The sequence below is a fragment of the Miniopterus natalensis genome, chromosome 9 (genome assembly GCF_054644295.1).
Source record: "Miniopterus natalensis isolate mMinNat1 chromosome 9, mMinNat1.hap1, whole genome shotgun sequence".
Lineage (NCBI taxonomy): Eukaryota > Metazoa > Chordata > Mammalia > Chiroptera > Miniopteridae > Miniopterus > Miniopterus natalensis.
This window is the reverse complement of record NC_142089.1, coordinates 59,043,783-59,057,836: the sequence shown is the minus strand read 5'-3', so window position 1 is coordinate 59,057,836 and position 14,054 is coordinate 59,043,783. Positions and strand designations below refer to the sequence as shown.

Here is a 14,054-nt window from a genome sequence, read left to right as displayed (position 1 = left end):
AAGGGTTATGTGGGGAATTTAAAAACAACAACAACTTTTGCTGGTTAGCCATAATTGAGAAATATAGTATCTCAGAAAGTAGGATTCCATTTAACTTAGAGTTTAACACCTAACTTTTATAATAAAATGTAGTATACTGAATTTGTTGAACATCATTCAACTTTTTCTTAAGACTCAAAGAAGGTTGCTGCTATAATCATTATTGTAGCGTGCCATAAAATAATGATGCCTTTAGGACTCTCAGAAAATGGTCTTATTTTTGCTCTGGCTCCAGTTGCCCTCAAATACTAGGCACTTGTTAGGGTACTAAAGGAAGATCAACTGCTTCAACACTGTTCTATCTTCTCTCTCAATTCTGTTTCCGCTCTCTGTATTTAATATTGCTACTAATGGAATTGCTTTTCATTATTTATAGCTCCTTTTAATTGTTATGTTATGCCAGCTTTTGCTCTTCTATTAGCTTTTCTTACTTCTTTTGCTCTTCTCCTCCTAAACTCCTCTTCAGTCTACATCTAGAGCCAGTTGACATTGACTTTGAAATCTAATGTCAGAAAACAAAGGAATTCTATTTTCTGACTGGTATATATGGTAATCCTGGTACATGTTCTAAGATCTCTCTCTATATAGTTCATTTTAGAATTGCTGCTATTTACCCAATATTTTGGTAATTTTTAAAGTAATTGAACTTAAAAACTTCTGAATAATAGTGCAATCCAATTGTATTTCTCTCATTGGTAATATCTAACAAATGAGCAAAGATAACTACTATGACAAGGGATATACAATGCAGAATCTTTTAAATTTTCAGTCAAATTTTCACAATAAAATTTTACAATTTTGTATAAATGTTGCAGATCCCCAGAACACTAGGTATATTAATGTTTCAATAAAAGCACAGAGTGTTCAACCAAAACATAATTTTAGATTATGTCTTTCAGCTTCCCTGAATATCTAGGTATGTCACATAAGAGATTTAAATGCACAGCTTAGTAACTAGAAATATTTCTAAGGTATTACTTGATTGAGATTTTTGGCTATTCAGTAACTTCCATTTTGCTATAAAATGATTTATTTTTACAACTATTAGTAAGATGATTCTTTTTTTTAAGGTCTTCACTGACCATGTTAATTATAAATATTGGCAGTTTTGAATGTTAAAATTTTATCTCTATGCATTAATACTAATATTAATTTCAAATTCCAGAATAAACTGTCATGATCAGCAGGGATACATAAGTAGCAATGGGCTATTTGAAAAATGACATACATATTCAAGTCATGTAAAAAAAAATTTTAATACAATCTTGCACTTTCTAATTTATGATTTTTAAAGAAACTATTGATTTTGAAAAATGCTCCTACTTTTTAAAGATATCAATTATAAAACCCTCTAAAGAAAACATTATGATTAAGATGGCAGCATAGGAGGCTCCTCCCATGTCTCCTCCCACGACATACCAAATCAAAGCCATACTATGGAAGGGAACACCTGACTCCCAGCTTCTCCCTGGGGGGGTTAAGGGTTTGGACTCCAAATCTAGTGCTCCAACTTTCAAGACTCCCACCAGAGGGATGGGCCCCCTAAACACCTAGCTCTGAAAGCCAAAAGGGCTTGCATCTATGAGACCCACAACACTACAGCAAATAAAGAAACAGTTCTTGCCCAGCTGGGTGTGACTCAGCAGTTGAGCATCGACCTAGGATCCAGGAGATCTTGGTTCGATTCCTGGTTGGGGCACATGCCTGGGTTGGGGGCTCATCCCCAGAGGGGGCATATAGGAGGCAGCCGATCAATGACTCTCTCATCATTGATGTTTCCCTCTCTCTCTCCCTCTCCCTTCCTCTCTCTGAAATCAAGAGACATATTTTTTAAAAAATTATCTTGACACAAATGAAAATTCAACATACCAAAACTTATGGGATGTAGATAAAGCAGATCTGAGAGCAAAGTTTATAGTGATAAATACCTACATTAAGAAACAAAAAATAGCTCAAATGAACAATCTAATTTTACTCTTTAAGGGACTAGAAAAAGAAGAACACACTAAGGACAAAGTTAATAGAAGGAAAACTATAACGAAGATCAGAGTGGAAACAGAGATTCAAAAGATAATAAAACAGATAAATAAAAGATCTGGGATAAAAAAAAAATAGACAAACCTCTAGCTAGAACTTACCAAGAAAAAAAGAGAAAGGATTCAAATTAAATTAAATTAGAAATGAAGGAGATGTTACAACTGATACCACAGAAATACAAAAGGATCATAAGAGATTACTATGAATAATTATATGCCATGAAACTGGACAACCTATAAAAAATGGATAAATTCCTAGAAACATACAACTTACCAAGACTAAATTATAAAGAAATAGAAAATCTAAACAGATCAATTACTGGAAAGAAGATTGAATCAGTAATCCAAAACCTCACAACAAACAAAAGTCCACAACTAGATGGCTTCACTGGTGAATTCTACCAAGCATTTAAAGAATAATTGAATACCAGTCCTTCTCACACTTTTCTACAAAGCAGAAGAGGAGGGAATCTTTTCAAACTCATTTTACAATGCCAAAATTACAGATATCAAAACCAGACAAGGACCCTACAAGAAAGGAAAATTACAGGTCAATATCCCTGATGAACACATAGATGAAAAAAAACTTTAAAAATATTAGCAACTGATTTCAACAATACATTAAAAGAATCAAACCCCATGATCAAGTGGGATTAATTCTAGGGATGCAAAGTTAGTCCAATATCTGCAAAACAATCAATGTGATACACCACATTAACAAAAGGACAAAAATCATGTGAACATTTCACCAGATGCAGAAAAAGCATCCAACAAAATTCAGTATCCACTCTGGTCACTTTTATTAAATATAGTATTAAAAGTCCTAGCCAGAACAATTAGGCCAGAAAAAGAAACAAAAACATTCAAATGGACAGGAAGAAGTAAAACTGTCTCTATTTTCAGATGACATGATATTATATATAGAAAAACCTAAAGAATCCACCAAAAAAACTGTTAGAACTAGTAAGTAAATTCAGTAAAGTTGCAGGAATACAAAATCAATATATAAAAGTTAGTTGCAGGTCTATACATTAATAATGAACTATAAGAAAGAGAAATTATGGCCCGGCTGGGCGTGGCTAGTAGTTGAGCGTTGACCTAGGATTCAGGTGATCGGGGTTTGATTACCCGTCAGGACACATGCCCAGGTTTCGGGCTTGATCCCCAGTCGGGGGCATGCAGGAGGCAGCCGATCAGTGATTCTCTCTTATCATTGATGTTTCAACTCTCTCTCTGCCTCTCCTTTCCTCTCGCTGAAATAAATAAAGATATATTTAAAAAAAAAAAAAGAAAGAAATTATGAAAGCAATCCCATTTACAGTTACTTCCAAAAGAATAAAATATCTAAGAATGAATTAAACCAAGGAGGTGAAAGAACTGTACATTGAAAACTTTAAGATACTGATGAATGTAATCGAAGACACAAATAAATGTAAAAATATTCTGTGCTCATGAATAGGAAGAAATAACATTGTGAAAATGTTCATACTACCCACAGCAATCTACAGATTCAGTTCAACCTCTATCAAAATTCCAATGGCATCTTCCACAGAAATAGAACAAAAAATCCTAGAACTAGAACAAACAGTCCTAAAATTGGTATGGAAACACACAGACCCCCAAAAGTCAAAGCAATCTAGAGGAAAAAAAGCTGGAGACATCATACTTCCTGATTTCAAACTATATTAATTCAAGCTACAGTAATCTACAGTATAGTATTGGCACAGAAATAAACACATAGAGTAATGGAACAGAATAGTTAGACCAGAAATAAACCTATGCATATATAGCCAATTTATGACAAAGGAGCCAAGAATACACAATGGGGAAAGGATAGTCTCTTCAATATATGGTCTTGGGAAAACTGGACAGCCACTTGCAAAAGAATGAAACTCGACCACTATCTTACACTATACACAAAAATCAACTCAAAATGGACTTGAGACTGGAATATAGAACCTGAAACCATTAGGAAAAAACATAGAGGGTTAGCTCTCTGATATTGGGCTTGGCAATGATTTTTTTGGATTTGACACCAAAAGCAAAGGCAATAAAAGCAAAAATAAACAAGTGGGACTATATCAAATTAGAAAAGCTACTGCACAGTAACAAGAACCATTAATAAAATGAAAATTTCAGGCAAATTATGGAATGGGAGAAAATATTTGCAAATCATATATCTGACAAGGGATTAATAATCAAAATATATAAAGAACTTCTACAATTCAACAGCAAAAAAACAATCATTTAAAAATGGGTAGAGGAACTGAGTAGACATTTTTCCAAAGACAAAAAAATGGCCAACAGGTACATAAAAAGGTTCTCAATATCACCAATCATCAGGGAAATACAAATCAAAACCACAGTGGGATATCACCTCACACTTGTTAGAATGGCTATCATCAAAAATACAAGAGATACATGTTGGCAAGAATGTGGAGAAAAGAGAACCTTTGTACACTGTTGGTGGGGAAGTAAATTGGTGCCGCGACTATGGAAAACATCATGGAGGTTTCTTAAAAAACTTAAAGGAACGACTATATGATCCAGCAATACCCCTTCTGTGTATATATAGAAAAGGAATAAAAACAGGGTATCAAGGAAATATCTGCACTCCCATGTTCCTTGCAGCATTATTCACAATAGCCAAGACAAGGAAACAACTAGGTAAGAATGCTGTACGGTATCACCGATATGTGGACTCTTTAAAAAAAAAAGTCAAATTCATAGAAACAGTGAATTGAAAAATGGTTGGTTGCTGGGGCAATAGGGAAAGGTTAGTAAAAGGCTACAGCCTTTCAGCTATAAGACAAATTAGGTCTAGCATCTAATGTATAACATGGTGACTATAGTTAGTTGGTAACACTACATTGTATAATTGAAATTTGCTAAGAGAGTAAAATTTAAATGTTCTCACCACATTTTTTTAAATTTAAAAGTTTAAACATTCATAAATTATTTCTCCTGGGGTAATATGATACACATCATATTAATAATTCCCAAATTCAATGTCTTCGAAATAAAATGCTTTCTATTCAAATAGGTCAATATTATGGTCACATAATCTTCTACAAACTATAAGAATGGGAAAATAAGTCATAACTTTACCTTTTCACAGATATGTGGATGAAAAAGAGCTCTGTAATAAATCTAACAGAAAGTGACCTCACAGGGTGATCTGATCATAAATTCCTAACTGTGCAAGGTCATGGCGAGTAGTGCCTCAGGCCTATAACTTCCCAGGTAAAAAGTTATCTTTGCCTTAAGCCCTGTCCATTGTTAACACCCCCCTTGATGCCAGAGTAATCCTCTTTTTAAGACCCCTGGGAGGCATAACCACCCTCAAGTGAGCACAAAATTCTGTTTAGTATCCTGCAATCCAATCATAGAGATTTCCCTGCCTTGCTCTCTCTCATATTCATGCAATCTTCCTTAATTCCAAATGTATAAAAGAAACTGCAAATTGTCATTCTTGGAAGCATTTTTCTCAGTATGTTGAGGTTTTGCTTCTAGACAATGTCCTCTGTTTTGCTCAAATAAACTTACAAAAATTTTCTACAGGTTTGGATGTTCTACAGTGACATACACTTTATACACTAAAAGTGTGTATGTCTACTTACTTTAATAAGTAATGCTTCATTTGTAGCTTCAATTACTTCATTTCTGTCTTGGACTTGTTGATGCAAACTGCTTACAGTGTCCTGAGCTTCTTCTAATTCTAATTTTGCCTTCTCTAACTGTTCATTTAGTTGCTGAACAGAAGTCTTTTGAGAGTCAGCAGAAATCTTCCACTTTGCATGGTTCTCTTGATGTGAAATCACCTATAGAGTCCAAAATTGAAACGGAAAAGAAGAAAGAAAATAGGATGGGGTTGGTTTCAACACATTCTAATACTTTTCATTTCCAACTTAAATAAAAATAAATTGTTTTTAAATACAAACATCTGATTTCTCAACAAATAATATACTAGAAGAAAAAAAGGGAAGAAGGAACCTATACTCTTAAATTTACTTAAGAACAGTTAACCAAATAAAATAGACTGTTTTTTTATCCTAATTTGAACAAATCACTATAAGGACATTTTTGTGACAACTGGGGAAATCTAAACAATGACTAGATAGTTGATGATCTTAAGGAATTACTGTCAGTTTTTAGGTGTGATAATGATACTGTAGTTATAATTTTAAAAAGTAACTTATTTTTTAGAGACAGTTATTGAAATGTTTACTGATGAAACAATGATATCTGGAATTTGCTTCTAAACAATATGTGATATGTGGAGGGGGGAAGGGAAGTGAATGAGGTTAAAGATACAGTGACCAGCATACTTCCCAGTTTGCCTACAACTGTCTGGGTTTTACGCCTTGATGTCCTGGTTAGTTAGCAACAGCAACCCTTTTTATTCTCAAAAGTATTCCCTTTTAGATAAAAGAGATGGTCACCATACTTGTAGATGAGACCAAATTGGCCAAACCAAGAGTTGTTAAATACTGAAGTAGAATAATTAAGATGAAAGGATTTATACCATTATCTTTACTTTTGAACATGTTTAAAATTTTCTACAAAAAGTTTTTAAAAATCTTATTTTCATAAAAAGATCAGTTTAGCAATTATTATTATTATTATTTAATAAGAGGGAGTTTATTGTTAGAAAGTCACAGAGGTAGAAGTGAGCCATAGAAGAAATGGGCTTCAAGAAACAAGTTACAGAGGCAAAAGAAGGGCCCTGAGAGCTTAAGAGAAAGAAAGGCAAGGAAATCACACCTAGGGGAAGGAGTAGAGAAAGGCATGAGTGCCCTCTAGAGAGAGAGCAGCCTGCAATTATTATTAAGTGACTTTTCTGACAATTCTGAAACCTGTATTTTAAAAAATATTTTTAAAATTTATTGATCTTTTTCTAACTTTCCGTTACTTTAATGACATATTCTCTCATTTTTATATTCAAACCATATATACACTTTTTAAAAAAAACTGTCAAGTAATAAATAGGAGAAAAACATTACTTTTATTTTTTTACCCAAGCAAGTATTTACTTTACTCCTATTTGAAAGTCCTTATTTTTGAAGAACAGCAATGGCATTTCATTATCCACTCTTTCCATTTCTTAAAGGCTTCATTAAAGGTTTTGGTAAGTTCACGTATCCTCATGACTGTGTTTCAGAGTGATTCCAAGTGTCTAGCAGATTCATCACCAATCCACCTCACCAGCACTTTGTAACTTTCTATAGTGTTGAAGCCAATAGCACATTGCAAATTGGTAAACAGGGCCAAGGTTTAGAAGGCGCTGGTCAGCTTCTTCCAAGTGGCCGAAGCCTTGCATTAGGCATGAAAGCCACTGGCAGTGTTGAAGTCCAAATATGTCTCCAATTTCATGGGTTAAACAGAGGATTGAAGCAGCAAAACACAAGTCACTTCAGGAATGTAATAGTTATCAAAAGTTGAATCATTACGTGAAGATGTTTTCTGCAGCTCTACACACTGCCTTCATAGCATGAGCTATAAAAAACTGCCATACCTGGCAAAGCTAAATATCCTACACCATCTGTCAAAGAGGTCTGTCCAAAAACAAAATTCCAGGAGTTTCTCAAGTAAAGATCAATCATTGTTATTCCCATAACACACAAGGTATCTTTAGGTTTCTTCTTCTTTAAGGACTTCAGAATATGCCGTGCATAAATTTGTAGATTCTGTGTGTTATCAATGACACTAAAGGAATACCTCATTGCAGAGACAGGAACTGGTTTTAAGTTTTACTGTTAAACTTTAGAAAAATGCTTCACAGTAGCCCTTGAACCATTTAATATACTGTATTCTTTACTGATAATTCTGGTCTTTCCAAGAGATCCAATGCACTGTATATAAAGACTGTGTTTCCCTAGAGGGTGTCCTTCTTTAAGGATCACTGAAAAAGTGTTCAAAGTCTTGGGGAGTCTGTAAATGGGAGGTGATCATGGCTGGAAGACTTTGTTCATCGAACACTATTTCCAGATCTCATTTCTCATACTGTGATATAGGCGCTGGGTTCTTTGAGATGAGAGCTATTTCTTTTTTTAAAGGCTGTTCTTTAATTTTTTAAAAATGTATTTTTATTGATTTCAGAGAGAGGAAGGGAGAGGAAGGGAGGGGGAGAGAGAGACAGAAACATCAATGATGAGAGAGTTATCGGCTGCCTCCTGCATGCCCCTCCCCGCTTGGGGATCCAGCCCAAAAGCCAGTCAAGTGCCCTGATCGAGAACTGAACCATGACCTCCTGGTTCATAGATCCATGCTCAACCACTAGCCATGCCAGCCAGGCTGATGAGAGCCATTTTTAGTGTCTATTCAGAGTGCTGTACTGTTTGCATAATGAGAGGTCTCTTCCATTCACATGAATTCCTGTGTAGTGATTTCATTCTTCCGTTGAATGGGGCCTACAAGGATGGGCATTCTGGGCCTGGCCAGCAAAGTATTATACTGAGTAAGTGCCTTCACCCTTGACAGGCCTCAACACCACCCAAGGTGACTCCTGCACACATGCCTATATTACAAATTATTATGTCATACATATAAAAAATTAGTACCAAATATTGCACAGTAATACTAGAGCCAATTTTTATAATTCATTTTATGTACTATCTGCTTATAAATAATTTCAGGTTGTTTACAAAAATAAAAGTAAAAAATGGGTAATTAACAATAAAAGGCCTCCAGAGAGGACATACAGATGGCCAAGAGACACATGAGAAAATGCTAATCATCAGGGAGATGCAAATTAAAACCACAATGAGGTATCACTTCACACCTGTCAGAATGGCTCCATCAACAAACCAACGAAAGACTGCTGGCGAGGGTGCGGAGAAAGGGGAACCCTAGTACACTGCTGGTGGGAATGCAGACTGGTGCAGCCACTATGGAAAACAATATGGAGGTTCCTCAAAAAATTAAAAATGGAACTGCCTTTTGACCCAGCAATCCCACTTCTGGGAATATATCCTAAAAATCCTGAAACACTAATCAGAAAGAATATATGCACCCCTATGTTCATAGCAGCGCAATTTACGAGAGGTAAGATCTGGAAACAGCCCAACTGCCCAGTGGATAAAAAAGCTGTGGGACATTTGCACCATGGAACACTATGCAGCTATAAAGATGAAGGACCCTGTACCCTTTGGGACAGTACGGATGGACCGGGAGAAAATTATGTTAAGTGAAATAAGCCAGGCAAAGATATACAAACATCACATGATCTTGCTTATACGTGGAATCTAAAGAATTTAATAAACTGATGAACAGAATAGATTCAATGACATGGAAGCATAGATCAGACTAACGAATGTCAGAGGGATGGAGGAGGGAGGGTGGGTGGAGGGGGAGAGAGTAACCAAAGAATTTATATGCGTATATGCACAACCCAAGGACACGGACAATGGTGGGGAGAGGGACTGAGGAGGGTGATGGGATGGGGTGGAACGGGTCATTGAGGAGAGAAAGGGGCATCTGTAATATTTTAAACAAAAATAAAAGAAAATAAAAATAAAAAATAAAAAAAAATAAAAGGGGAATAGAGACCATATAATAAAAGTATAATGAATAGTCACTAGCAAATACTTGAGATGAAATAATTATTACTGATGGTCACTAAGTTGAGCAGCTAACATCAATTAAATAATTACGTTAAATCCAATAGCATTCATATTTGTCTCTAAAGACCAGATTATAATCTCTTGGGTGTAGCCTGCAAATATGTTTTGTTTGGCAGACAAAATGTTTTCAGAGATCTGAATCTAAGACATGGTGAACACAAGCCCAAACAATCTTTTGCAAAGATTTACCAAATCCCTTGAAAGGTGTTTAATATAAATGTCTTGCCATTTAGAAAAATGTTTTACTAGAACTTCCTAAGTATTTTTAGATCTTTTTAAAATATATATATTTTTATTGATTTCAGAGAGAGGGAGGAAGAGGGAGAGATAGAAACATCAATGATGAATCATTGATCGGCTGCCTCCTGCTGGGGATCGAGCCCAAAACCCAGGCATGTGCAAAGTGTTGTTCCTGACCAGGAACTGAACCTGGATCTCCTGGACCATAGGTCGATGCTCAACTGCTGAGCCACACCAGCCAGGCATATGTAGATCTTATATATAAAATTTAGATAACATCTTCAGATGTACTTTTTAAAAAGATAAGAAATGTTATTCTAATTGATAATACTGCCCATTTCTATAAAGGTTCAGACATATTAATAGATAAAAAGCAAAGTACCAGGTTCTGGTATTTATTGCCTTTCTATCAAACTTAATATCAGAACAAATATTGGAAATTACAAAGTGTTTTAGATTCACATCTCATGAAAGTGCTTATATTGGATTTTAAATACTCCAGTTAGTTTTGGCAAGTGCTATCTTGGAACTGATGATGACGACGATGATGATGATGGTGATGATGAACCATACTCTGGTGTAAGAACTTCAATTATATTAATTCATTTAATCCTCAACACAGCTCTATGAGATAGATACTATTTTTATATCCATTTTAGACATATATTATTTGCCCAAAGTCACATAAGTGCTAATTGGTAAGCTGAGAATTGTAACCAGGCTGCCTGGCTCAAGAATTCAAGCTCTTAACCCTACAGTACATAGCTCACTGGATATGAAGTAAAGGTAATATATTTAGGCTACCAGAAATAAAAATCACAGTATGCTATTCTATTATGAACATTTAAGAGCTAGACTTATACTTTTGTCCAGATAGGTCAACCCACTTCAGCAGGGAGTAATGGTACAGATTAAAATTTTCTTTACCTCTAGATGATAAGCTTCTTTGAGAGATTCTAGTTCTACTGATAATTTCTTGATTTCTGCTTGCATTCTTGCTTCTAAATGAGCTTCACGTACTTGAGAGGCCCCCAATTCTTCAGCTAAATGGTTTCCATGGGCTTCCTTAAAAATGACATATTAAGTAAAGGCTATATAAAGTGTTTATTTGGTTACTATAGCTAAGGCAATCTAGTACATTTATGGAAGTACTTCAATCTTTTAACATTATAAACACTCATATACTAAGTTAACTTATTAAATGTTAGACTTCAAAACCTAGACATTTAAGAGACTACTAATGGAAGTACATTAGTATATTGTTCGTTATTAAAGTTCACTAATCAATGCTTTCTGTAAAACAAATTAATAACCACAGTACTCTGAACTTTGGCAGATAAGAGTCTACTCTTAGGAATGCCCATGTAATTTTGTTCACCAGGAGTGCTACTTGCTTATCAAGAGTCAGTTGTGTATTTATCCAAAGCTAGTTGTGCTTGTGATGGTAATATAATTTTATTATACATTATGAACAATGATGAAATATATCTGCAAAAGGAAAGCTTTCATATGAAAATTAAGTTATATGCTTTAAAGCACTCAGTAAAGGAATCACAAACTTTTGCTACCCATACATAAGCAGTCAATATGTAAAATATTGTGGGAAACCCCATAAAAAATATGAGATGTTATACTCTGATTGATTTTCAAATATTTTTTAATTCTTCCACTTTGGTGTGGTGTTTTTTTTTATGCCTACTTTATTTTTTTTAATTGTTCAATTACAGTTGACATTCAATCTTATTTTACATTAGTTTCAGGTGTGCAGCACAGTGGTTAGACATTTATATAATCTATGAAGTGATCCCTCCAATAATTCCTTTTTTTAATCTTTATTGTTGAGAGTATTATAGATGTCCCCTTTTTCTCCCATTGGCCCCCCTCTACCCAGTTCCCACTTCACCCCAGGCCTTCACCACTCTATTGTTTGTGTCCACAGGCAATGCATATATGCATATAACTTTTTCGGTTAATCTCTTCCCTGGCACCATATATAATTATTACAATATTATTGACTATATTCCCTATGCTGTACTTTACATTCCTGTGACTGTTTTGTAACTATCAATTTGTACTTCTTAATCCCTTCACCTTTTTCACCCAGCCCCTCAACCTCTCTCCCATCTGGCAACCATCAGTTTGTTCTCTGTATCTGTGAGTCTGTTTTTGTTTTGTTTGTTCATTTACTTTGTTCTTTAGATTCCACACATAAGTGAAATCATATGGTATTTGTCTTTCTCTGTCTCTTCTTCCACTTTAAAGAAACCAAAATTGGAAACTACAGATGATGGTTTATGCAAGAAAGACTAGATAGAATTATAATCAAGTAACCCTACCCATACACAAAGAACCAAGATTTGGTCCCACATTAATACATTAACATATGAATGCATATTTAGAGTTTGGGATTAAAATATAATATTTTAAATTGTCATTTTTAATAATTCCGCACATTCACTTACTCTTCTGATTGAGCTTATCAAATAAAATCAATTGTACTACACTTAGATACCATTGATAAGGGCAGAAATGAGATAAAAGTAGATAGCTTCCTTCTCCTGGCAGACTCAAAAATGCCTTATTATTTTAATAAAAATTCCCTAAACATTCTTTATTTGTCTAAACATCCAGAATGTGAATTAAGAAACATCATTAGGTTAACCAAAATTAAATATAAAAATACATTAGCTTAATCCTTATACTGAATTAGTAAACATAATAGAAAGAAAAAAAATCACAAGAACTTCTTTAGAACACCAATAAATATATTTTCTCAAAGTCTAAGTAATTAACTAAAGTGTACCAATCTAAATATTTTTTTTAATGTTTTCATTGATATTTTTTAGAGAGAGAGAGAACATGCATGTGAGAGAGAAACATCGATCGGCTGGCTGCCACTTGCATGGCTCCTACTGGGGATCGAGCCCACAAGCTGGGCATGTGCCCTGACTGAGAATTCAACCAGTTGATCTTTTGGTGCATGGAGTGACATTCAACCAATTGATCCACATGGGCCAGGGCCCAATATAAATATTTTTAAGTCAAGTTGTTAACCTCCTACAAATATTGTGCAAATAAAATTTATATTAGTGCTCTTGTGTTTTTTTTAAAGATTTTTATTGATTTTGAGAGAGAGAGGGAAGGAGAGGGAGAGCTAGAGGAACATCGATGTGAGAGAGAAACATCAATCAGTTGCCTCTTGCACGGCCCCTACTGGGGATCGAGCCTGCAACCTCTTGTTTTTCAAAAGCACTATATACCTCCCCAAGTGTCCTGGACTGCAGGTTTCACAACAGTTATAAATTTAAATCATCAGTTTTCACTTATAGAAGTGACTACAAATGTAAAAACTTTCACTCGAAAAAGATTAGCTTTATTTTTTCTTCAAAGTGACAGTTTAGCCCTGGCCAGTGTGGTTCAGTTGGTTGGGAGTCATTCTTTGCACTGAAAGGCTGCTGGTTTGATTCCCAGTCAGGGAACATACTTGCAAATGACCCGAGTGTACAGGAGGCAGCTGACTGATGTTCTGCTCTCAGATCAATGTTTCTCTCTCCCTCTCCCTTCCTTTCTCCCTGAAAATCAATAAAAACATCTTAAAAAAGGGAGGGGATAGCTTAAACTCACTTGAAAGTCTAAAAGTGCTTTATTTTTATTTTCATTTTTAAAAAATATCTTTACTGATTTCAGAGACAGGAAGGGAGAGGGAGAGAGTTGAAACATCAACGATGAGAGAGCCGTCATTGATCGGCTGCCTCCTGCACGTCCCCTGCTGGGGATCAAGCCCACAACTCGGGCATGTGCCCTGACCAGGAATTGAACCGTCATCTCCGGGATCCTAGGTCGATGCTCAACTGCTGAGCTGCGCCTGGCCAGGCTAAAAATGCTTTATAATTGAATTTATTAAAAACTAATTAGATTGGCCAAAACTCAGTTCTGAGGAGCTTCCTAGCTACATTACAAAGCTACGCTAAATGTAACACTTTCTTTCTTTTTAAATAGCATAACATAAAATTTACCACTTTAACCACTTTTAAGTATACACTTTAGTGGCATTAAATACATTTACATTATTGTGCAACACTAACTTTTGTAACAACTGTATTATACAGTTCAAAGA

At 35.0% G+C, this 14,054-nt stretch overlaps 1 protein-coding gene and 1 pseudogene across 6 annotated transcripts in view; both read right to left on the bottom strand.

The window, feature by feature from the left end:
• The window catches only part of CCDC18 (coiled-coil domain containing 18), a 90,573-nt gene that overhangs the window by 13,378 nt on the left and 63,141 nt on the right, over positions 1-14,054 (bottom strand). For 5 of the 6 annotated variants that reach the window (XM_087820596.1, XM_016197178.2, XM_016197175.2 and 2 more), the window contains 2 exons: positions 10,865-11,002; positions 5,696-5,896 (listed from right to left, as the gene is read on the bottom strand). In XM_087820596.1, coding sequence (XP_087676722.1) covers positions 5,696-5,896; positions 10,865-11,002 — 339 coding nt within the window. The remainder of the gene's footprint in view (positions 1-5,695; positions 5,897-10,864; positions 11,003-14,054) is intronic. The other variant, XM_087820597.1, reaches the window with a different exon arrangement.
• On the bottom strand, positions 7,068-8,076 carry LOC107525099 (archaemetzincin-2 pseudogene; annotated as a pseudogene).